Source organism: Rhinatrema bivittatum, chromosome 2 (assembly GCF_901001135.1).
Source record: "Rhinatrema bivittatum chromosome 2, aRhiBiv1.1, whole genome shotgun sequence".
Taxonomy (NCBI): domain Eukaryota; kingdom Metazoa; phylum Chordata; class Amphibia; order Gymnophiona; family Rhinatrematidae; genus Rhinatrema; species Rhinatrema bivittatum.
In genome coordinates, this window is record NC_042616.1 from 511,137,900 (window position 1) to 511,162,819 (window position 24,920).

The 24,920-nt window shown below is 43.6% G+C and overlaps 1 protein-coding gene across 1 annotated transcript in view; it reads left to right on the plus strand.

The window, feature by feature from the left end:
- CAP2 (cyclase associated actin cytoskeleton regulatory protein 2) overlaps positions 1-24,920 on the plus strand; it is a 317,746-nt gene that overhangs the window by 276,582 nt on the left and 16,244 nt on the right. Inside the window, exons 11-12 of the mRNA XM_029590710.1 lie at positions 6,699-6,781; positions 20,997-21,137. Of these exons, the coding sequence (XP_029446570.1) occupies positions 6,699-6,781; positions 20,997-21,137 (224 nt within the window). The remainder of the gene's footprint in view (positions 1-6,698; positions 6,782-20,996; positions 21,138-24,920) is intronic.

Here is a 24,920-nt window from a genome sequence, read left to right on the forward strand (position 1 = left end):
GTTTTATATACAAAACATGTGCGCACAAATGTGAGTAAAACTGTGCTTACAAATTAACGCTCCTTATGCAAATCACATGTTAAGCAAGTACTACCTATTACGCCCCAACGCAGGGTTAATTCATGCTTTCTTAACAGTGAAAATTTAACTCCAGGTCAGAAGAGAAATAAAGTTGCTGGGGTTAGTGTTACTCTATTGGGCTGATCATGGTTTTCAAAGTGAGGGGGGGTCCTGTACTCGGGATTTATGCACATAAAGCGCAATGTTCTACGTGCGTAAGTTGTGTTTTAAGATGCTAAGCAAATGTGTGCGCATTTTGGGTTAGCACGCTTTTATAAACTCCTAATGCATTAGAATACCATTAACTTACCGCATTGAAGTTAACTCTTTTTCTAGCATGTGAGTAAAGAAAATGTGAGCTGAAGTTAGCGCACATTTTTTACTCATGTCTTATTTCATTGGGCTCCTAGTTACAGTGGGAGTAGTGGGCTAGAAGTGGCCATGGTGGAGTAACTGCTTCCCCTCTCCACCTGTCCTTTTTTAGCATGGCTGTGCCTCCCTCCCCCAGTCACCAGCTGGATGCTTAAGAAGAACTGATGCCTGAGGGGCAGCAGGATTGCAGCATGGAGGGGGAGAGAGCAAGTCTGAGTCGCCTCTCAGGGCTGATTGGTTCTGTGGAATACAATGAGCCAATCAGCAGAGGAGGCAGGAGTAGCAGCACTGTGCTCAGAAGCACTCTTTCATGCTCTCACAGTCAGGATTGCACCAATGAAGGGAGAGAAGTGAAAACAAGGGGAAGGGGAAAAAGAGAAACATGGAGAGGGAGGCAGAAAGATGAGGACAAGGGTTGAGGTAGAGAGGGGAGCACGGGGGAAATGGGAGAGAGGAGTCCAAGGGGAAATTATAAGGGTGAGAGAGGAGATAGTGAGGGAAGAGATGAGAATAAAAGGAGGAATGCGGAAGGAAGACAAGAGACCATATGAGGGGGACAGAGAAGAGCAAGAGAGGGAGAGACAGGGCATGAGGATTGAATAGGGTAGGGGAGTGATGGCCGTGGAGAGTAGATTGGAGGGGAAAGAAAGAAGAGAATATGGAGGGTTTGATGGGGGTGGAAAGAGGATGTGTTGGGAAGAGTGAGGGGAAAGAGAAGACTGTGCGGGGAGGAGTGGGGATAAGAGAGAAAAGACTGCATGGGGAGGGCAAGGATAGGGATAGAGAAGGCTCTGGAGCATAGGCAGTGAAATAAGACCATACTCACATGCTAGAAAAAGAGTTAACTTCAATGCAGTAAGTTAAAGGTATTCTAATGCAATAGGAGTTTATAAAAGCGTGCTAACCCAAAATGCGCACACATTTGCTTAGCATCTTAGCATGGCACCGGTGGCCCACCCTATCAACCTTTTTCCCCAGATGGCATCAGCAACTAGGGCACTTGGGGCAGGAAAAGACATTGGTTTATTTGCCCTCTGGAGAAAATGAGAATGGTGAGGAAGGGGTTATGAAGTGAGCAAGGGTGAGAAATGCAGAAGAGTGACAGGAATTGTAGAAAGAGGTGGAGGAAAATAGGGAAGAGGGCTTGGTTTTGGAACTAGGAAAGGAGCAGGGCCAGAGGAACCACTAGGCAAACTAGGCCTGTGCCTAGGGCGCCGCGATTTAGGGGGGCGCCGCAGCAGGCGGAAAAATTTTGAAAGGGCAAAAAGTGCCCTTTCAAAATTCTGCCAGCCCCCGCCTCACCGTGCCACCCTCCCGATGCCCCCCTTGTGGTCCAGCGGAGGGCCCGGAAGCGATCTGCTGCTCCCGGGGCCTCGGCTTCCACTAAGCAAAATGGCGCCGGTGGCCTTTAGCCCCTACCATGTGACAGGGGCCAACCAATGGCACCGGCAGCCCCTGTCACATGCTAGGGGCTAAAGGCCACCGGCGCCATTTTGGTTAGTGGCAGCCGAGGCCCCGGGAGTGACAGATCACTCCCGGGCCCCCACCTGGACCACCAGGTATTTTGTAAGTTTTCTTTTGGGGGGGGAGGAGTCGGGGCTGCAGCTGGGGGCGGCGCAAGGCTGAAGGTGCCTAAGGCGCCCAATCCCCTTGCACCAGCCCTGGAAAGGAGAAAGCGGGAGTGATGATAGAAAATAGCCAAAGGAGGACAAAGGAACTGGAAGAGAAAAAAAAGTTAGTGAAAAGGCAACAAAATGCTGAAAAAGTTTAGGAGGAGGAGAAAGAACAGACAGAGATAAAAGAAAATGGCTGCCCTGGAAAGGTTATAAAAAATTTTTTTAACTCTTCTCTTGAAATTAAATATTGCTACACAAACTTCCTTTTACGTAGTAGTGACTGCTACACAAAACTATTGATGTAAAATATTCTTATGCATACATACATACATACAGTATATTGTGATTTTTCCATGTCGAGGTGGCACCCTCTGACCAATCCATGAATCCTCAGGCAAAGTCACAAAGGAGTTTCAGCCACAGTGTATTTATTTATTCTTTTCAGCCACTAGGCCAAACAAACTGGTTTTTCCCTGTTTATATTGCACATACATTTCTAAGGGCAGCAAAATAGATCAAAATATAAACACACTTTCTCTGTGCTAACAACCCAACAGTGTTTCCTAGGGATGTGTAGAGGCAAAGTTTTCGTTTTGGTTTGCTTATTTGTTTCCTAGGTCACCACCATTCATTTGCTTTGTTTCAAACTTGAAAAATAAATTTTGTTTATTCATTCCATTCATTTTTTGTTTTCCATTTAAGTCAACGGGGGAAGGAATGCAGCTTACTTTGAGCTCCAAAATTGGGGTTTTCTAATCAAATCTAATGAAACTTTGTGGGTAGACATCATCAGCAGGGGGAGGAGAACTCCAAGACACCAAGACTGTGGCCGATTGGCACCAAGAGTGGAATAAACAGTCTAAAGCACCAGCAGTGGCAGGAGTCTTTCAAGGCACCAGGAGAGCAGCAAAGCAGCAGCAAAAGTGGCAAGATCATTCCAGGCTTTCAAAAGAGGGCACCAGCAATAGTGGCATGACCATCATAAGGCACTATGAAGAGGGAACGAAGAAGCACAGCTGGCAGAAAAATCCCAGGGCACCGGCAGAGGGACAGAGAAGCACAAAGAGTGATAAGAAGACCCCCCCAAGGCTCTATGAGGGGTGTGAAGCAGCCACCCACAGTGGCAGGAGTACCCCAAGGTGTAGAGTCTGGTGTAAGGCAGCAGTGCTGAGTGACAGAAAGACCCTCAAGGTGTAGGATAAGGGCTATAGCAGCAAGACAGAGTGGCAGCAAGATTTCCAAGATGCAGAGTCTGGGGTACAGCAGCAAGGCTATGGGGCAGAAAGACTCTCAAAGTGGTACATCAAGACTATGGCAGCAAGGCAGATTGGCAGCGAGACCCACAAGGTGTAGAGTCTGAGGTGTGGCAGCAAGGCAGAGGAGCAAAAAGACCCCCCCCAAAATGCTTTCAGTCACCTTGCCATTCACGTGGAAATGCTGACTGATCTTCAAGAAGACCAACCTTTCCATCAACCCTGGCACCAGCCTTGCATGGCGAGGGCTCATGATGGCCCCCTGCCATTGAGAAGACACGTTTGCTGGCGTGCTCTCTAATTGTACAGCCTGATCTTTCTTGGGGTCGCTCTCAACACCATCAGCATCAACTGCCTCCCCCACCTGCTCACTGGAGGCTAAACTTCTATGGACTAGAGCTCCAGGGAACCTACCAGGGTTTATTACGACAAGTACAAAAACAGGAGAAAAATCAGTTGAAAAAAAATGACTCCTCATTTTTCTGGGTAAATATCAGTGTTTATTTTGGTGGACAGAATCCAGCACAGTAAAATATCAAGCAGATTCCCACCCTCCCACCCAATCAGCAGGATTCCCATCTCCACCCTGATCCCCAGGAGAGACTGGTTCAGCACCAGGATTTCTACAATTCTTCCAGGTGCATCAAATGTATGACTTTGCATTATTCTGCCAGGCATGGAATTATTGAGCCTGGACCACTGCAGACACTTGCCCTTCCCACGATCTCTGCCTTGTCTGGCTTCAAATCCTGGTATGCTTTTTGTGCTTCCCCTACCAGAACAGGTGCCAAGAGACTGCCCAGTGATCTTATGGACAGGATTCCTGAAGGCCGTCATCTCGAATGCATCAATATATTCCTCCACATCATTGTCTAGGATCATTTTTATTAGAAATCTGCTCAGTCCATCAAATCACCTACCCTCCTGGGTTGTGCTATGCATTTGGAGCATTAGTTGCTGCTTTTGGGTTTTCAGTTGTTGCAGACCTTGTATCTGCTATTGTTGCATGCTCTATACATATCTATAATCTATATACATATACCGGGTGTTGCATAACCTTTCCCTCCCCCTCTAGCACCCCACTGAATTATCCCACTAATATAATTTTTGTACCATTTTGTAGGCCATTGAATTTGGAATTTAACAGTTACTTAAATTTATTACTTATGGCCGGAGTGTACGAAAGCAAAAAACAGCATCAGACTGACCGTATTAAGTGTATTACATTTCATAAAACATCTGATGCTGGAGTAACCTTTATTACGAAAAAGTGGATTGCCGAAAAATTAGGACAAAGCGAAAGCTGGGTTCAGAGGATATGGGGCAAGACTGCCAGTGAATGTTTTATAAAATTTGGTGACGGTTGACCGCTAAAATTATCTCAAGAAATCCAAAAAATTATTGAAAATTCTAGCAACAAGCAGGAAAAAAAGCTGTTACCCTGTTCATTGTAAAGCCATTTTGCAAGCTAACGGTGGACACACCAGTTATTAATTATATGTTGTTTAATACCATTTTGAATGCTAATTAAAATGGTACATTGCATGCTTCTATCAGATTTCTGGTTGTTGCTGCAATGAGGAAGGCATTATTCAAGACTCTGTCAATATATGTATAGTCTCTCTATATATACCACACATACGCTGTATATATATACATCTTGTGGCCAGGACATATTAGTTATCCAGGACTATTTAACAAAATGACACAGTCCTGTATAACTGGTATGTCCTGACCACAAGATGTATGTATATAAACAGCTTCTGTGTAATATACAATATACAAGCCGTAAAGCCCGTTAAAACGGGCTACATCCCTCTGTCTCTCACCTCCCCCTCATTCTCTCTCCCCTCACTCTTCACCACCCCCCTCCCCCACTCCTCCCCACCCTCCCTCTCCTCTCACTCAGTCCCCCCTCTCCCTCCCACTCACTCAGTCCCCCTCTCCCTCCCTCCCACTCACTCAGTCCCCCTCTCCCTCCCTCCCACTCAGTCCCTCCCTTCACCCACCTCCATTTCCTCCCGGCGCCGTAAGCACGACTTCCCGCAACCCTCACCCCGCTCCATTAACTCCTCCCGCTCCTGCTGGCAGATCTCGGGGGGGGGGGGTGTCACTCCCGCGCGCGCGGCAGTGACCCCCCCGAGATCTGCCGGCAGATCTGGGGAGAAGTAGCGGCACCGAGCGCGCGCGGTGCCGCTACTTCTCCTCCCGCTCCTGCCGGCAGATCTCGGGGGGGGGGGGGGGCGCGGGAGTGACACCCCCACCCCCCGAGATCTGCCGGCAGATCTGGGGAGGAGAAGTAGCGGTGCTACTTCTCCTCCCGCTCCTGCCGGTGCCGCTACTTCTCCTCCCCAGATCTGCCGGCAGATCTCGGGGGGGGGGGCGGGGCGCGGGAGGGACACCCCCCCCCCCCCGAGATCTGCCGGCAGATCTGGGGAGGAGAAGTAGCGGTGCTACTTCTCCTCCCGCTCCTGCCGGTGCCGCTACTTCTCCCCAGATCTGCCGGCAGATCTCGGGGGGGGGGGGGTGTCACTCCCGCGCCCCCCCCCCCCCCCCCGAGATCTGCCGGCAGGAGCGGGAGGAGAAGTAGCACCGCTACTTCTCCTCCCCAGATCTGGTGCTACTTCTCCTCCCGCTCCTGCCGGCAGATCTCGGGGGGGGGGGCGCGGGAGTGACCCCCCCCCCCCGAGATCTGCCGGCAGATCTGGGGAGGAGAAGTAGCGGCACCGCGCGCGCGCGGCGCCGCTGCTTCTCCTCCCGCTCCTGCGGCCCCACCGCCATTTTTTTTTTCTGACCAACGTCCTTGCCCGCACGCGGGCCGTCGGTCACAGGCCATTTATAAGGTAGATTTCTTTTATTTTAAAAAATGTATTACCTGCTCATGTCCATGTTTCAAGGCATCGTACAAAATAAAACAAACCAACAACAAAATGAAGAAAGTCTGGTGTAGCCTAAAAATGGGTCTTACGAGAAAATGTGATGGTGACTATCCACTTAACGTATGCGGCTAACTCTGGTCACGCCTCCTTCGGGCTGTCCTAAAGATAGCTTTAAGATAGCTGGGTATATTCAGTGGTACGGCTGGTTAAGTTAGCCGGATTGGTGTATCTAGGTAACTTAACTAGCCGCTCACGGCTGAATATCGGTCCCAGTTCGTGATTAAAGTGATTTTTGACTATCCTCAGCAGCTGTGACCTGCAGTAATAAAACAGCCTCATTAATGCAACAGGAAGCTCTCATTCTAGAAACTGACTTTTATCACTGGTGTGACGCATTTTAAGCTTTAGTCTTACTATGATAAAACAACACATTTCTGGATGGATCCTGAATTTGGAGGGGGGAACTTACAGTCTGCAATTATTTTAAAACATTTATGTCTCTTCAATTTGCTTTCCAGACAACTGTACAAAGCTTGGCCTTGTGTTTGACAATGTTGTGGGTATCGTGGAAGTAATTAATTCAAAGGACATTCAGATTCAGGTAAGAATTCATTTAAAATAAAAAGCAAAAATTATTTAGCTGGGAATTTGTCATTTTTAAGCTACTGGGAGAAAACCTTGTGTTGCATTTAGTTAATTCATAATAAGCTGGCTGTGAGCAGTGAAAAGTAATGGTAACTTGCCAGCATCCCATCTGTTTTCAGAAGAACATTAACAATCTCCTGCCTTATGAGATCTTGTCATAGGTCTGCAGTTGCAATGGAAGATATAGTTGCACTGGAAAAGATACAGATAAGGGTGAACAAAATGATAAAGGGGATGCAACAGCTCCCCTAAGAGATAAAAATAACGAAGTTATGGCTATTCAGCTTGGAGAAGAGAAGGCAGAGAAGGAATATGATAGAGGTCTATAAAATCATGAGAGGACTGACTAAAACAAGTAAATGTCAATCAGTTTTTTTAATTTTTCAGATAATACAAACACCAGGGGGCAATCCATGAAGTTAGCAAGTAGCTAACTAACAGGGTCATTTATCAAATCGCGTTATGTCTTTCGGAGTGAGGAAACTCACACAATGATGAGATTTGTACAATGTTCTCTCAACCTAGCTTGGTGGACTTTCTACCTGGGTAGGTGAAAAGGACTTATGCGAGTAGGCTTTGAAAATCTGCCCCTTAGTGTAGGAGTGTGTCACTGTGGACAATATTAGTCTGTTTGTCAGCTAGACTTCGATGAGGTAGCACTCCGGATTTCCGTGACTTCTTCCCCACTCCCCCAAGTAAGCGGGCTTTAATTTCTAGACTGTTAAAAATAGTTAATTTGCTTTTATTCTTCATTTTTCACTAAGTGTTCTTGATTAATGTTCTCCTTGCGTTTTCTTATCTCACCATGGAGCAATACAGAGGCATTATGACATTTTCCCTTTTCTAATAATTCCCAACATTCTGTTTGCTTTTTTGACTGCCGCAGCACACTGAACCGACGATTTCAATGTGTTATCCACTATGACACCTACATCTCTTTCCTGGGTTGTAGCACCTAATATGGAACCCAACATTGTGTAATTATAGCATAGGTTATTTTTCTCTATATGCATCACCTTGCACTTATCCACATTAAATTTCATCTGCCATTTGGATGCCCAATTTTCCAGTCTCACAAGGTCTTCCTGCAATTTATCACAATCTGCTTGTGATTTAACTACTCTGAACAATTTTGTGTCATCTGCAAATTTGATTATCTCACTCGTCGTATTTCTTTCCAGATCATTTATAAATATATTGAAAAGTAAGGGTCCCAATACAGATCCCTGAGGCACTCCACTGTCCACTCCCTTCCACTGAGAAAATTGCCCATTTAATCCTACTCCCTGTTTCCTGTCTTTTAGCCAGTTTGCAATCCATGAAAGGACATCGCCACCTATCCCATGACTTTTTACTTTTCCTAGAAGCCTCTCATGAGGAACTTTGTCAAACGCCTTCTGAAAATCCAAGTATACTACATCTACCGGTTCACCTTTATCCACATGTTTATTAACTCCTTCAAAAAAGTGAAGCAGATTTGTGAGGCAAGACTTGCCTTGGGTAAAGCCATGCTGACTTTGTTCCATTAAACCATGTCTTTCTATATGTTCTGTGATTCTGATGTTTAGAACACTTTCCACTATTTTTCCTGGCACTGAAGTCATGCTAACCGGTCTCTAGTTTCTCGGATCGCCCCTGGAGCCCTTTTTAAATATTGTGTACAATTCTGGTCGCCGCATCTCAAAAAAGATATAATTGCGATGGAGAAGGTACAGAGAAGGGCTACCAAAATGATAAGGGGAATGGAACAGCTCCCCTATGAGGAAAGACTAAAGATGTTAGGACTTTTCAGCTTGGAGAAGAGACGACTGAGGGGGGATATGATAGAGGTGTTTAAAATCATGAGAGGTCTAGAACGGGTAGATGTGAATCGGTTATTTACTCTTTCGGATAGTAGAAAGACTAGGGGGCACTCCTTGAAGTTAGCATGGGGCACATTTAAAACTAATCGGAGAAAGTTCTTTTTTACTCAACGCACAATTAAACTCTGGAATTTGTTGCCAGAGGATGTGGTTAGTGCAGTTAGTATAGCTGTGTTTAAAAAAGGATTGGATAAGTTCTTGGAGGAGAAGTCCATTACCTGCTATTAAGTTCACTTAGAGAATAGCCACTGCCATTAGCAATGGTAACATGGAATAGACTTAGTTTTTGGGTAATTGCCAGGTTCTTATGGCCTGGATTGGCCACTGTTGGAAACAGGATGCTGGGCTTGATGGACCCTTGGTCTGACCCAGTATGGCATTTTCTTATGTTCTTATGTTCTTAACATTTATTATGTTTGATATAATTGCTTGAAAATTACATAAAGAAAAAAGAAAGGGAGCAGGAGCACGCCATACAATAAAAAATACTTTCTGCAAGACATTTATTTATTTATTTATTTATTTACAATTTTTATATACCGGCATTCATGTTGCAAACACATCATGCCGGTTTACATATAACAGGGGTGTACAGTGAACAATTCAATAACCTATTTGTGTAGAAGGAAGCAGTTACAAATAACAAGGTAATAGAACTGGGAGGAGAGAAGAAAAGGGAGAGAATAACATTAGGTATAGGTATTTACATTAGTAATAACATTTTTACATGTGGAAGTGGTAGAATCTGGCTGAATAGAATTAATCGGTGTCCGGGAAAGCTTTTTTAAACAGCCAGGTCTTGAGTCTCTTCCTGAAGGTTGGGAGGCTGGGCTCCTGTCTAAGGTCCGGTGGGATGGAGTTCCATAGAAGGGGGCCGGCTGTTGAAAAGGCCCGATCTCTCAAGGTAATGTGTTTGGTAGTTTTGGCTGGGGGCACTTGAAGAGATCCTCTGAGTGTGTCTCTTGTTGGTCTGGAGGACTTATAAATTTGGAATGGGACTTGTAAGTCGAGTGGGGTGAGTTGATGGATGGTTTTGTATATTATGGAAAGAGATTTGTAGAGGATTCTAAAGTGAACAGGCAACCAGTGGAGATCTTTTAGGATTGGAGATATATGGTCCCTCCTCCTGGAGTTTGTCAGTAATCTTGCCGCAGCGTTTTGTAACATCTGGAGGGGTCTAGTATAGGAGGAAGGTAGGCCCAGAAGGATAGAGTTACAGTAATCGATCTTAGAAAAAATGATGGCTTGTAGAATGGTTCTGAAGTCCTGAGTGTGGAAGAGTGGTCTAATTCTTTTCAGAACTTGGAGTTTGTGGAAACAGTCCTTGGTGGTTCTGTTGATGGAAGCTTTAAGGTTCATCCGGTTATCAATTAATACTCCTAGATCTCTCACCTGTGTAGTAGTTGGGATAGTTGGAGGATTAGAGATGGCATTGTTATCTGGGGAGATGAGAAGCAGTTCTGTTTTAGAGGAGTTTAAAACTAGGTTTAGGTTAGCCAGGAGATGTTTTAATTTCGAAGAGACAGTTTTCCCAGTGAACCAATGTTTTTGTGTAGGATTCTTTAATGGGTATCACGATCTGGATGTCGTCGGCGTAGAGGAAATGTTTGAGGTTAAGGTTGGAGAGGAGTTGGCAGATAGGTAAAAGATAAATGTTAAAGAGTGTAGGTGACAGTGAGGAGCCCTGAGGGACTCCTATGGATGCGTCCATTCGTGAAGATTCTTTGTTCTGTATCTTAACCTTGAAGCCTCTATTGGAGAGAAAAGATTTAAACCATGAGAGAGCGGTGCCTGAGATACCTATAGAAGCCAGAATGGAAGTGAGAATGGAATGATTGACCGTATCAAAGGCGGCTGATAGGTCCAGTAGAATTAAGAGGAAGGATTGGCCTTTGTCAAGGCCCATTAATATGAAGTCAGACATGGAGATGAGGAGGGATTCTGTGTTCAGTGATTTGCGAAATCCGTATTGTGATTGGAATAGGATTTTGTTTTCTTCTATGTATTCGGAGAGTTGAGTATTGACAACTTTTTCTAGAATCTTGGCTATGAATGGGAGATTGGCGATAGGACGGAAGTTGTTGGGGTCTTTAGGATCCAAGTTGGGTTTCTTGAGTAGAGGTTTGATGGAGGCCAATTTGAGGTCGTCAGGATATAGTCCTTGGGAGAGTGAGCAGTTTATGATGTCCGACAATGTTTTAGCGATGGAGTCAGGGATGGCCAGGAGCAGTTTGGTGGGGATAGTATCCAAAGGATGGGAGGAAGGTTTCATTCTTCTTATAAGAGTTTGTATCTCTAAGATAGAGATGGGTTCAAGTGTTTCCAGACCATTGTTGTTGAGGGATGACTGTTGAAGAGACTGGTAAAGAGCAGGGTCGGTGGGATTAGAAGGCAGATGAGTTAGAAGGCTGTTGACTTTGTTGTGAAAATGAAGAGCAAGTTCTTCAGCTTTATTTATTTATTTTAAGTTTTTTTATATACCAACATTCAGGACGATAGTCCCATCATGCTGGTTCACAAGAAACAGGGGTGCAATAATAATAAAACTTTACAATTTGAACAATAGTGCAGAAAAGCAGTTACATATAACAAGGAAATCAATAACTTGGAGTGAGAAGGAAAATGAAGATCAGATAATTATATATATGTATAAATAGCATTGAATAAATAACATTTATTAACGTTATTACTAGCGAAGCGTGTTGATTGATGGGAGTTAAATAATGTTGGAGTTAGGAAATGCCTGCGTGAACAGCCACGTCTTGAGTTTTTTCTTGAATGTTGAGATGCTGGGTTCCATTCTAAGATCCGGGGGAATGGAGTTCCATAAAGTTGGACCGGCTGTGGAGAATGCCCGATCTCTAAGCGTGATGTGTCTGGTAGTTTTGGCTGGAGGTACTTGAAGTGATCCTTTGTAAGCATCTCTTGTCGGTCTTGTTGAATGGTGTAATCGGAGGGGGATATGGAGATCGATTGGAGCTAATTGATGGATGTTTTTGAAAATGGTGGAGAATGGCCTTGTAGATTATTCTGAAGTGTATGGGCAGCCAATGAAGGTCCATCAGGATAGGGGTTATGTGTTCTCTTCTCCTGGTGTTAGTGAGTATACGGGCGGAGGCATTTTGGACCATTTGCAATGGTTTTGGTGTGTGATGAGGGGAGACCAAGCATGATGGTGTTACAATAGTCCAGCTTTGCGAAAATGATTGATTGTAGAATCGTTCTAAAGTCATGTGTGTGGAAGAGAGGTCGTATTCTTTTCAGCACTTGGAGCTTATAAAAGCAGTCTCTGGTGGTTTTGTTGATGTTGGCTTTCAGGTTTAGGTGATTGTCAATTAGAACTCCTAGGTCTCTTACTTGTGTAGTATTTGGTACGGTAGGATGGGTGAGTGTGAGGGAGCTGTTTTCTGGTGTGATGAGTAGAAGTTCCGTTTTTGATGAATTTAGTATCAGGTTGAGACTTGTGAGAAGCTGTTTGATATTTTGGAGGCAGGTTTCCCAGTGAGACAGTGTTTTTGCGAGTGACTCTTCGATGGGGATCAAGACCTGGATATCGTCTGCATAGAGGAAGTGTTTGAGATTGAGGTCGGTGAGAAGTTTACATAAGGGTAACAGATAAGGATTGTGCTAGGTCGTTGGGAATCTCCTGTGGGATGATTTGGGTGAGATTGGAGACATAGGCGAAGAGGGCTTTTGCGTCGAAGATTAAGTGGTGAATCTTGGATGCATAGTAGTCCCTTTTGGATTTAGAGGTAGTTGACTTGTATTGATGGAGGGTGGCTTTGTAGATGGATCGTGTATTGGTGCTTGGGGATTTGCGCCAGTCGCTCTCTTTCTGTCTTAGATTTTGTTTTAGCTTTCTTAGTTCTTCCGTGAACCATGGTTGTCTTTTGGAGGCGTTTGGGAGTGATTTTTTGGTTGCTAGCGGACATAGCTTGTCGGCTATGGAATCTGTGATGGCTTTCCAAGAGCGGAGAGCTGTGTTCGGGTTTGAGAGATCAATGGATGGAAGTTGAGAGGCTAGGTGGGAGCTGAGGTCTTCTGTAGAGCAGGATCTTCTGTATGGGAAAGATGGTGAGGGCCCTTTGGAGGTGGAGGGTTTTTTCAATGAGAATGCGGTTGAGATAAGTGAGTGATCAGACCAAGGGACCTTCTTGCTTTTGAGGCGTGAAGAATGTTTGATGCCTGGGTTAATAAAGATAAGATCCAGCGTGTGGCCTGCTTTGTGTGTGGGTTTGGTAACTAATTGTTTGAAACCCAGGGCTGAGAGGGCTGAGAGAAAGGATTCACAGCTGGATTTCTCTTTATTAAGTTTCAAAATTTTCATTCAAAATAAATCTTGCTTAATGAAAAACACAGTTGTGTAAGACGTTTATTTACTACAGCACACCTACAAATTTCATGTTCTTAGCCACGTTATTAAATTTGAGGATCGTCAAACTGCCCCAAAGAAAATCTCCCCCCACTGCCTGCAGTGTAATGGCCAAACTACCATGCCAAGCTGCACTGTGCCAAGATGCAAGGCTGGTTTGGCGACGTCTCGGCTGGTAGTCTTTAATTGGCTGGATGCTCCTGTGTTTTATAGCGGATGGGCCTAGGATATCGGGGCTCAAAATTCCATTTACATCATAGGCCCAGTGTCTCACCGGTAAGAACTCTGAGGCGTTCATTGGGACAGTTATAAAACAATTTGTAAAGATGAATGGGCATAAGCTTACACTGCAGTTCCATTCTCAAGGGTTTTATGTGACTGGGTCCGTGGCCATGCTATGCGTTGCCATGCAGAGGAGCTTTGTTTGATTTCTGGGTTATTCGCAGCCCCTGGGGTGAGTGATTCTCGGCCATTGCTTAACAGTGACACCTGCTGGCTGGACTCGGGGGGGTTGGTGAACCTGTAATGAATTCCAGAGGGAGTTACGGTCTGCGGCTCCTGGCCAGGGACCATCACTACAATGGCTGGGTTAAATGAGGGTTAAAAAACAAGGGGGAGTAGTTGCAAATAAAGGCTCATTGAGCGGCAGCCCAAAGGAGCAGGAAGAAAATAGCCAGGCCAAAAATATACATCCAAAAAAATGCAAAAGAAAAGACAATATGGAGCACCTTAATATTCCATTCAAGCAACTTACGGAGAGGTTTTATTTTTTAATAATGTCGCACGTGTCACTCAGCAGCCCATGTCTTTCTTTAGCATGATTGCTCTTGAAATAGCAGCATTTTACCAGTCTTCAGGGGGTCCCCTTGGCTAATTTCATTCGAGCCCCAGCAGCAGTAGTTTGATTTGGCCCGCACCAGTGATGGCAGAGGGAGTTTGATGTGGCCTGCGCTGGGGGGCCCACTGCTACTTCCAGGTCAGAGTGCAAGTGGCAGCACATCAGGGCGCGTTATTTGATTTGCATTGGTTAGGGTAATAATGAGCTGCTTAGCATACATTTGCATGCTTATCAATTCATTATAATACACAGGGTGCTGGGGCTGAAATATCGCAGGGTGTTTCAAATACCTGGCGGCTTTGTGAATGAGCCCCTTAATTGCAAGCCCTCTGGGGACAGGGAAATGCCTCTTGTACTTGAATGTAACCTGCTTTGAAGTGGTGATCTATCACAAAAGATGGAATAAAAATTAAAGATATAAAGATGGACACACTTTGAAGGCAGGGATGGGATGGGCAAGGGCAACAGCTGATGGGAGAGCAAGGACAAATGAGTTGCTACCCTTGCCGATGGCAGGGAGTGGTCACGACTGTGGTCCGGCTGAAGCAGAACTGTTCTTTATTGTATGACTGCATCAGTCAGAAAATGGCCACGTCTCCTAGAGCGATGATGTGAGAGACGGCAGTGAGCCAGCCAGTGTACGCAGTGTTTGCCTTTGCAATTAGGCTAGGTTCATCAACTCGCTACCAAATAAAGAATTGTCCAGGTTCAGACTGATAGACCCGTCCACCCTCATCTATCCTAACAGGCCATCTGTGAAAGAAGCAAACTCTCCGGGTCCAGGCTTGTAAGCTAGTGGTTCTGACTGGTGGGCTGCAAAAAGCTTCAGCGACAAATGATGATGAGCCCATTTAACTGGCCGAACTGGGTCTGACCTGTAAATGTGTACGAGAGCTGCGAATGAAGCTTGCGTACACATGGCACAGTAAAGCAGCAGAAGTTCCAACTGAGCTGGGAGCCCAAAGGAGTGGGCGGAAGATGCTGGATCCAAAAAATAAATAAACAGATCACCTGGGAGCCATACCTAAATTTAGCGCCAATGTAGCCATCGGCTGCTATTGACGGTAATAAGCATAAGCAAACCATTTTCCCCTTTGGAGGCAATGCTAAGAGTTTAACAAGACTTAGTACCCATGACATGGCATCATCTTAAAAAAACAGACAAACTGAGACTTCTCTGGCCGGGGGGGGGAAGCAAATTGCTGTTAAAGACTGGCAGAAAAAGGAGCAAACCGTTGGGACTTTCAATGGGATAAAACCCCCAAGCAAAACTCTTCAGAGAATTGAACAGAATATGTTATTTTAATGGAGCGTGTGTTTTTAAAGTGATTTCTGGGCACATATGTTATAGGGTGAGGGTTATCTGGCTTCCTTGCACTTTAGGACGACTTTGTATTATTGTGTAAGCCATGTGTCAGGCAATCTTCTGGGTAGATACTTTACATGTTTAGAACAGGTTAAACACAGAACTGTAAACAAATTGATTTTCACCAATGGCTGTTGATATCACTGGGAAGGAGAGGGCATTCAGAAGCCAGACTTAACCCTTTCACCACCAATGTGTTTGCCACATGATTTCTATTGCGTTTTGCCATAAATCTTTAAACCATATTAATCTATTTTTTTCTTCACATGTACTTAGGTAAACCTATTACCTGTTTTTCAGCAGAACAGTGACTTTTTCTTATGATGTAGAACCTTTCTGGAGATCTGGTCATGCTTTCTGTGTTCGACCTCAAATAGCTGATTTTTGATCTAGTACTAGATAACCATTTAGATATTCAGTGCATAGCAGAGACGAGCCTCTATGAGCTAGATTCTGTGGTTTTATATCAATTATGTTGTCCTCGCTTTGTGGTTTGTTTTTTTTCTCATTCCTGACATTCGGGTAAAGAGGGCAGTGTAACACTCATCATTCATGGTATTTTAGTTTAGCTGCTAATCAATTTGATGTTCTTCAACTCTTAGGAGCAAGAGAGGCCAATATTCAAAACAATCCTAAAACGGATAAGTTATGAGGAATGTTCAGCAGGATAAACATCCTACTGAATATCCCTGAGTAGAATTATTTAGCAGTATGTAGCTGGTTAAATGCTTAATACCCTGGCAGTCATACCTCTTCTTCCCCAAAGACTCCCAAAATAAGGCTTAAGGGCATTAGGCCTATAGGCCCCAAAAAAAACCCCTCTCCTTCTACCAGAATTGCAGAATACACAAAAATTGAATATGTGGTCAAGCCCACCCTCTCTCATTTCCCTGCCCACTCCCCCACACCCTGCCAGCCCAGCCACAACCCCCATACCAAACTGCAGCTGGGAGCCGGGATGAAGTACCCAGTTCCTGGCATCACTTAAGTTACCAGTGTTGTTGTCAAAGCAGCCTCAGGAGCTGGGCCTTCTTCTCGGCTACCAGCTGCAGTTTGAAGTACGGGGGGAGGTTTCAAGTGGGGTGGGAGCATGCAGGGTGGGCTTGACCACATATTCAGATTTTTAATATGCTGCAATTCCACAGGAAGGGGAGGTGAAGGGGTTTGGGGCCTATAGATCTGATGCCTTAAACCTTATTTTGGAGGTCTTTTTGAGAGGGGGGCATGACCACCAGGGCATTAAGCATAACTGGGGATGGGCCAAGGAGGCCCATAGTGCAGCCTATTCGGGGGGGGGGGGGTGTCCTTCAGGAATCAACACTTAACTGGCTTTATCCTTTGTATATAGCCAGTTAAGGGCAAAGTTATCCGGGAATATGTTTTCAGATCACTTAACCTTGCTCTTGCCATTGTCTACAGTTTGCAGAATAAGTTATTTGGCTAATTCCAAATATCGGTGTTAGTTGGATAGCTTATTCAGCTAACTTGTCTCTGGCCCTCAAAATGCCCCTTACTTATTCAGTTAGACTATAGCTGGATAATGACTTATTCAAAATGTATTCAGAACTGTTATCCAGATAAATGCCTTTGAATATCAGCCTCCTTGTGTCATTTGGTTAATCTGAAAAACCTCTCTGATTTTGGCATTCAGTTATGATTCCCCCTGGTGCTCCGTAGACAATCTCCCTTGATGTTCTTACATAAACGACTGTTAATGTGAATTTAGAAGTAACCTTATTGTACTGGGCGACTTTAATGTGTAAATGGATATGGATCTTATAGGACCAGCTGCTGATTTTCTTGCTGTTTGGAGTGGACTGATTTATTTGAATTGACTGCTAGAGCTCCTAGTAGCCTTTCAGGCTTGTTCCTGCCCTTCAGTTCACAAAATCCCCACCCTGGGTGAGTGGTCCGGTGCTCTGCAGGACTGGGAAGTGTAAGCCCCCTCCCCTGAGGGGAGGATTACATAGGAAACTAGATCAGCTCTCATGTAATTCATGTTTTACCGAACCTGTTGGGCCTCTCCATTCAGCTTTTATGATGGAATCGTTTCATGTGGTGTCTGGGGCTGAAGTACAGGAGATTTTGGAAAGAGCAACATCAAGTAGCTGTTTAGATCCATGCCCAGCTTTTCTGGTTAAAGAATGTGCTCTGAGCTTATTTAAACCTTTTCAATTCCTTATTAAATTGTCTCTGCAAACTGACACTTTTCCAGATAAATTGAAAGAAACCATTATCTGCCCATCAGTGAAGAAACCTCAGCTAGATTCCTCTTTGGTGGAAAAATGTTGCCCAGTATCCAATTGGTCCTTTCTTAGTAATCAAGCAAGGTGTGGTTCATCAGCTATCTTCAGTTTTGAAGGAACTAAACTTTCTAGAACCCTATCAATCAGGGTTCCCGAAGGCCTTTGTTACTGAAACCACCTCCTTTTATTAACAGATGATTTTAGAAGTCTGGATAAGGATATGGAGCCTGTGTTAGTCTTTATTGACCTCTCTGCCACCTTTGATGCTGTGGACTTGGGTCATTTTGATTGATCATCTACAGGCCCTTGCTATCAAAGACCGCATGCTAAATTGTTCTCCTGCTTTCTTGACAAAAGATGTTTGCGAGTAAAAGTGGGAGACTCTAGGGAATTAGAGTTCAACGGGGTCAGCTCTGGCCCCCATTTTATTTAACATTTGGGGAAAATGACAAGTGGTGGCAGTCTTAACTGTTTATAAATGATGGGAAACCAGCAAAAGATATAGGAGACAGCAGGGAACCAGGCTTATAGCTACTGGCACTCCAACATCTTAGGGTTTAGTGGAGATCAGTGGAAAGTCTGTAACAACTGTTGTATGGATAATGCTGGACCACCCAGAACAGACCAGCTGCCCCTGTAAAGGGTCTAGGAGATCATCTCCTCTATCCAGAAGCTGTAAATTAGCCCTGTTTAAGAGTCTTCTCTTAATTTCTGCTAGCAAATTGGCTTATACCATAATCAGCTTGTGCGCAGTCCCAGGATCAAAATTGTCTGCTCATACAGGCGTTGTTGCAGACTTTGTTCTGTTTTCCACCAAACCCTTAAGATGTTGGGAGCACCAACATCTGCTTGTTTCATATAATGTATAGACTTTGTTGTTTTGTTTTTGGGGGGGGGTTTGCATTTCTAATTGACAGCTCTACTAGTGCTGGACCGTACACCTATATGGATATATATTATGCAAACATTCGTTATGATTTTTAAGCCAGGATGCAAGCAATTCTGCTAAAACATGGCAAAGTCAAGTTGTATTTAATTGCACAGTTTTAATTTGTAAGGTTTTATATATACCGGTACATATGTACATTCACTTATATATTTGTGTTTACATTTCCAACCCCTTCAATAAAAGTGCAGTTTTCCACTCTGGATTTTAAATTGAATGACTTCTGTTTTCACTGGTTTTGTTCAACCTCCATTCCTCAATTGTCTGTATTTTGGTGCAGTTGTTGGCTCACCTCTTCCTTTACTTTGGACCTTTTTTTAATTTTTTTTTATCTATTTTTTTTTTATTTTCTCTTTATTGATTTTTCAGAATAAACAAAGTAATTGCGCCTTGTAACAGAAACAATAAGTGTGTTTAACATTAAGACTTCAATTCTTGATAGAAACAGATCTCTACATAAGAAACCAATATAATTTGTTTCACACATCCTAACACCAAGGGGTAAAGGAAACACGGAAAATGAGGAATAATTTCTCCTATACACAATTTTAATCCTTCAGAATATGGCACATTTGAAAGTTTCCCACTTCTTTAATTCAGTCCACTACCACTTATATTAATGACCGGGGCTTGTCTTCTAGCTCCCAGGAAGTCTCTTAACTGAATAACATCAAAAAATATATACGTTTAGGTTACCCTGACTAGATCATGGAAAATTCTGACCAGTCCCCCATAAAAAGGTGTACTCATAGATTTAAAGTAGGAACGCATCACACTATTCATGTCTTGTTCTGTTTGAAAAGTCACAAGCAAAGTTATTCTTTCCTTTATTTCCATTTGGGATTCTTCCAAATATTGAGTTAAATTTGTGAAATTTATAGAATTCCCTGAAGGATTCAATCTAGGAGAGCTTTGCTTTTGAGGTAAATGTATCATCTTCTTAATAGGTGGAATTCTATCCAGGGGTATCCTCAGAATTTCCCCCTGATACTTTTTCAATGTAATCAGTGTAAGCTCGTCTTTAACGTTAGGAAAATTCAATATCCAGACATTGAGATGTCGAATAGAGTTCTCTAAGAATTCCATTCTTCTAACTGTGGCTAACCTCTCACGAGTAATCACCGCAGTTGTGGTTTTCAAATCTTTAACATCCTCCTCAAGTGAGTGAATAACTGTGCATTGGTCCAGTAAAATACGCTGGTGATCCTGTGCCACAGTATCTAGTTTCAACGAAACGCTTTGTAATCTTAAAGATTGTTCCTGGAAGTTGTTGGACAGTCCCGCCATAAGATCCCAATAGGGATTCTAAAGTTACAGTTGCCGGTTTAATTATCCCAACCAGGTTTAGACTCACCCACTCGGATCAGGTTCGCAATCTCCTCTGCTTTGAGTCCTTTGGCAAGCCTTCCCCAGTACAGTCACCTTCTCCTCCGGGTAGAATCAAACTCTGGTCCAGGGTTGAAGTCCTGGCCTTCTCATGATCTCCACCGCAGGCTCCGTCCGTCTGGGGAAACTTGGTAGGCGTGCCTCCATTCCCAGCAGCATCTGCGACCGATCTCAGGAGGGGAAGCCATGAGCAGCTGTCAGAGATCAGGGAGACTCAAAAGTTATTTCCCCCGGTGGAAGCGATGTTCCTCTCACCACTCCACCAGCAGGGGTTGCCGTCCCCACTACCATCACGAGAAATTGCAAACTCCGGTATCAAGCGCTGCTGTAAGGGAAGGCTAGGCTCGGACAGAAACACCTTTACCTTCCCTTTTCTTTTGTGCGGCATAATAATTCTTCAGGAAACATAATTCAATAAAGCAGCACGGCACAACTGGAGCTAGCTTCCCTTCAAATCGCCATCTTGGATCCGCCCCATTTTTTTTTTATTCCTAACAAAGCAGTGGAAACAGTACAGAAAGCAAAGTTTGCCAATCCGAATTGACTGATGGTAGAGGCTTCGAGAGTTGTCTTCCGGTGCCTTTTCACTCCTGAAACTCTCAAAGCCTCTCAAGATAAAACAAATAAATTGCCTAACTACAGCTGAATGAATGGGCTGAGGCAGGTTGAAATAGTGGCTTACTAAACTGGAGCAAAGTTAAAACATGTTCTGCTTTTGGGCTAAGATGATAGAAAGATGAACAATTAAGTTTTACTATAGAGAAAAATAAAAGGAAAGATATGTAACAAATATCTGTGTGTTTGTTTGTTAGTGTGTTTCAAAGTCTGACTCGGTCTCTCTTCCCTATCTGGGAAAACACGCTTGCTTCAGATGTAAGCAGGTGAAACAATGCAGATGTCTGTCTGTATGCTCAGTGGAAATCTTTACCTTCTCTGAAACAAAATTAAAATAATGTTTGAAAATAAATTCTTGCAATAGCTCCTAAACATGAATTAACTGAAATTTATATTGAAGTACTGCTTCTCCCTCAGAAGTGAGCATTGGGCTTTGCTGGCAGTAGCCCAGCTCTGGGGATAGGCTTGGGAAAGGGGTTTGCATGTTTAATTTGTTTTGCACATTTAAACTTGGAACATGGTGTGTTTGTTCTTTTTCAGGTCATGGGGAAAGTGCCAACCCTTTCCATAAATAAAACAGATGGCTGTCACATATACCTCAGTGAGGAGGCACTGGACTGTGAGATTGTGAGTGCAAAGTCATCTGAAATGAACATCCTCATCCCTCAAAATGGTGACTATGTAAGTATGGTAGTATTTCTTCCTTTAGTCTTTGTAGTTTGTTCTTATAAGATTACACGATGAAATGTGCTGGAAGCTAATGTGCTGTGGTCACTCTGCTTAGCGCAGACCAGCTGTGGATCGGGTTGTTATACTGCCAACTTTTCTTTTTTTTATAGCATACTGCTCTGTCAGTGAATACAAAGATAGCAAGTTTGCTTACCATAAACAGTGTTCTCTATAGACAGCAGGATGAATTAGCCATGACATGTGGGGTTGCGTCATCCGTCAACATCAAATAGCCCTCTATCTCTTAGCTAGTATGTGCAGGAATTCTGGCTCGGGCATTGCCTTGTGAGCCCTATTGATTTTATAGCTAAATCTAGCTGGATAGTTGACTCTCCAAGGAAACAGGTGGGTATTTAACATAGCTAACTTATCCTGCTGTCTACAGAGAACACCGTTTACAGTAAGCAAACTTGTTTTATCTCATCAACAAGCAGGGCTGAATTAGCCATGACATGTGAGGCATGCCAAGCTGAGGGTTGCAGTGGAGCATTTACTGACTAAATAACCCAAACCTCACTATGGAGAGTAGATTATTGGGTAAGTAGGCTGCACAAAACCACTTGTCCAAATTTACTGTCACTCTTTGAGAGACTGTCCAGACATTAATGGGATGCAAAGGTTTGTACTGGCGACCATGTTGCAGGTTTGCAGATGTCTTCAAGTGATACAGCTCACTGATGAGCCACTGATGGAGCCGTGGCTCTAACTTGATGAACCTTGATGGGGTCTGTAATTTGTAGACCTGCTAGTGTACAGCAAAGTGCGATATAGTCTGCTAGCCAATTGGATAATGTATGTTTGGCTACTGCTATGCCCAGTTTGTTAGAATCATAAGAGATGAATGGTTGAGAATCCTGATGATGGGGCAGAGTTCTTCTCTTGTATTAAGCCAAGGCCCTTTTACAGTCTAAGGTATAAAGGGCTTTCCTTCCTTCATGTGTGTGTGATCTCGGGAAGAACATAGGTAACACATAGGAAAAGCTGATGCTACCTTTGCTAGAAACTTTGGGTGGCTGCGGTGCACTATGCTATTGTGGAAGAATCATGTATAAGGTGGATAAGTAACTAAAGTCTGAAGCTCGCAGATTCTTCTGGCTGACCTTAATGCTACAAGGAATATTACTTTCCATGAGAAGCTGACTTCAGTGGCTCATATGGCAACTTCATTAGTTGTATATCGAGAGAGAATACCACCTCTCATTATACAACGAGATAGTATGAACAAAAAAGAAAAAATACCCAGCAAAAAATGTTTTTAATGTTTTTATATAGATATTAAAATGCACTCAATTCAAAAATGCCCAATGTGAACAAAAATTAATGTACATGCAAAAAATATATTTAATATGGAAGAAAAAGACTTTAGATTCCAGTTCTCGGGCAGACTTGTGAACTAGTTAGCAGAACAAAATCATTAATCAAGAAACCCTCTAAATTAAAAGAGAGCATCATATCAATTAGTTATTCTCATGCTTCTTACTATATCTGTGCAAACTATGTGCTACTAATTCGATTGATGCGAAACAATTTAAAAAAAAGACAATGTCTTTCACATTTTTTCAGCAGGGTTCGCTTAACTTTATAGGCAATGAACTTCTAAAAAACTTGACTATATATCAAAATTTCTAAAAACTTGGGTATTTTAGCTTCATTAGTTGTACCAGAATGACGTATAGGTCCCAGGGAACAGGTGGTTTTACAACTGGAAGTTTAGTATGCCATAAGCCTTTCATGAATTTGAATACTAATAACATACATAGTAATATGTATGGCAGAAAAAGACCAAATGGTCCATCCAGTTTGCCCAGCAAGCTTCTTATGGTAGTAACTGCTTCTCTATGCAGAATACCCCCATGTTTCTGTTAAGGGGAGTAACTGCCACTCCATGCAGGTTACTCCCCCATGCCTTATGTTAATGGTAGTAATATTTACAATCAAAACCTAGTGGATGAGTTGAGATAGGCTTACCCTCGACTTGAACATAGTAAGCAGCTATGACATTGAGATGTACTCACACTGATGAAGTGCTGAGACCTGAAGCAGAAAGAGTGAGCAAATAGTTCAATAAGTCTTTGGGTTTGTATACAAATGGATCTAAGGTATTGCATTGACACCTTGTGGAGAATCTCTTCCATTTAAAACTGAAGGCTCTTCTAGTTGATGGTTTTCTGACAGACACTATAATGTTCTCAGCCTCCTTGGGTAAAGACAATTCAGCAATTATTGAGCACTCAAAATCCAAGCTATCAAGTTGAGGGAGGGAAGGTTCAGGTAAAACAGACAGACATCCTTCTTCATGAGTTAATACGGATAGGTCTGATCTGAGGATCAAAGGACTGCAGGACATCAGTACCAGATATATGAACCAAACTTGTCTGGGCTATAGTGGAGCAATGAGGATCAGACTGGCCCTGTCTTTGAGCATGTTTTGCACTGCTTGGGTATCAGTGGAAAAGCATATATGAGATCTGCATTCCAATTGAGAAGAAAAGTATCTTGAGTGTATCTGAGTTAACTGGAAAAGCTTTTTTCCAGTATTCTGTTTTGCTCTAATGCAAACAAGTTGATTACAGGAAGTCCTTATTGACTGTTGATTGCTGTAGAGACCCTTCGTGTGATTGAAACATTCTGCTGAGGCAATTTGCCAACGTGTCTGAGATTCCTGAAAGGCGGGTCGCTTGCAGGACAGCTTGATGTCTGCATGCCCTTTCCAGTGTCTTTATTGCTTCTTGGCAAATAATCCATGACTCTGCGCCCCCTTTGCTTGTTCATGTACAACGTGACTACTTGCTTGTCAGTTTGAATGAGAATGTTCTTTCCTTGGCGGAGGCAAGTGAACATTGTTAGGGCACACCTCATCACTCTCAATTCTAGGAGGTTGATTTGAAATAGTCTTACTATGAATGTCCAAGACCCTTGAGTTCGAAAGGGGCCTGTGTAGGCTCCCAACTCCTTTGTGGAGGCATCCATTGCCATTACGTGGTGAGGGAGTAGCCAGAGTGTTCTAGTCACCAGCGAAATTCCTGTTTTATTTCTTTCAAAATCTGCACTTTGATTGTCAATGATTGAGTGAGTTGGTCTCACTGGGATTGAAGGCCGCACTGCAGAAGTATGCGCAGGCAAGTTAGTAAAACTACATGGATTTCCACCTCCATGTGACCTAGAATAACCATCATCTCTCTGGCTGATGACTGCTCTAATTCAACAGGCTGTACTCCAGGGATCTGAGAGTGTTCACCTGATCTGATGGAAGAAAAGAAAGTAGCATGAATAGAATCCCTAGCCATGATGGTGTGGTGGAACAAGTTCAATCATCTGCTGTTTGCAGAGCGGCTCCACTTCCAGGTAGAGTTGCAACACATAAGGCTGAGCAATGAGGAAACATAGAAGGCGGTATTCAGACTCCATGAACTTGAATACCCAGAGATCTTTGATGATCTTGCACCTCTCCTCTAGGAAGTGCTGGATTTTCTCCTCTACTGGAGGAGACAGTTGCTGGGCTTGAAATGTGGTCAAAAACTTGGTCCAGGCTTGGGTAGATCTTTCTGTGCTGCTTTCAGTTGACGGCATTCACACTGTTGATGTGAAAGTAGAGGCAAGAACCAGTATTGTTGGAATTGCCAGAAGGGGCATCTCTGGAAATATGGTCTTTTAAAAGTATAGGAGGTGTGACTTGTAGAAATCTGATGTTCTTGTCCCATGGAGAGGGATTAGGGTCCACCATGTATTGTTCCT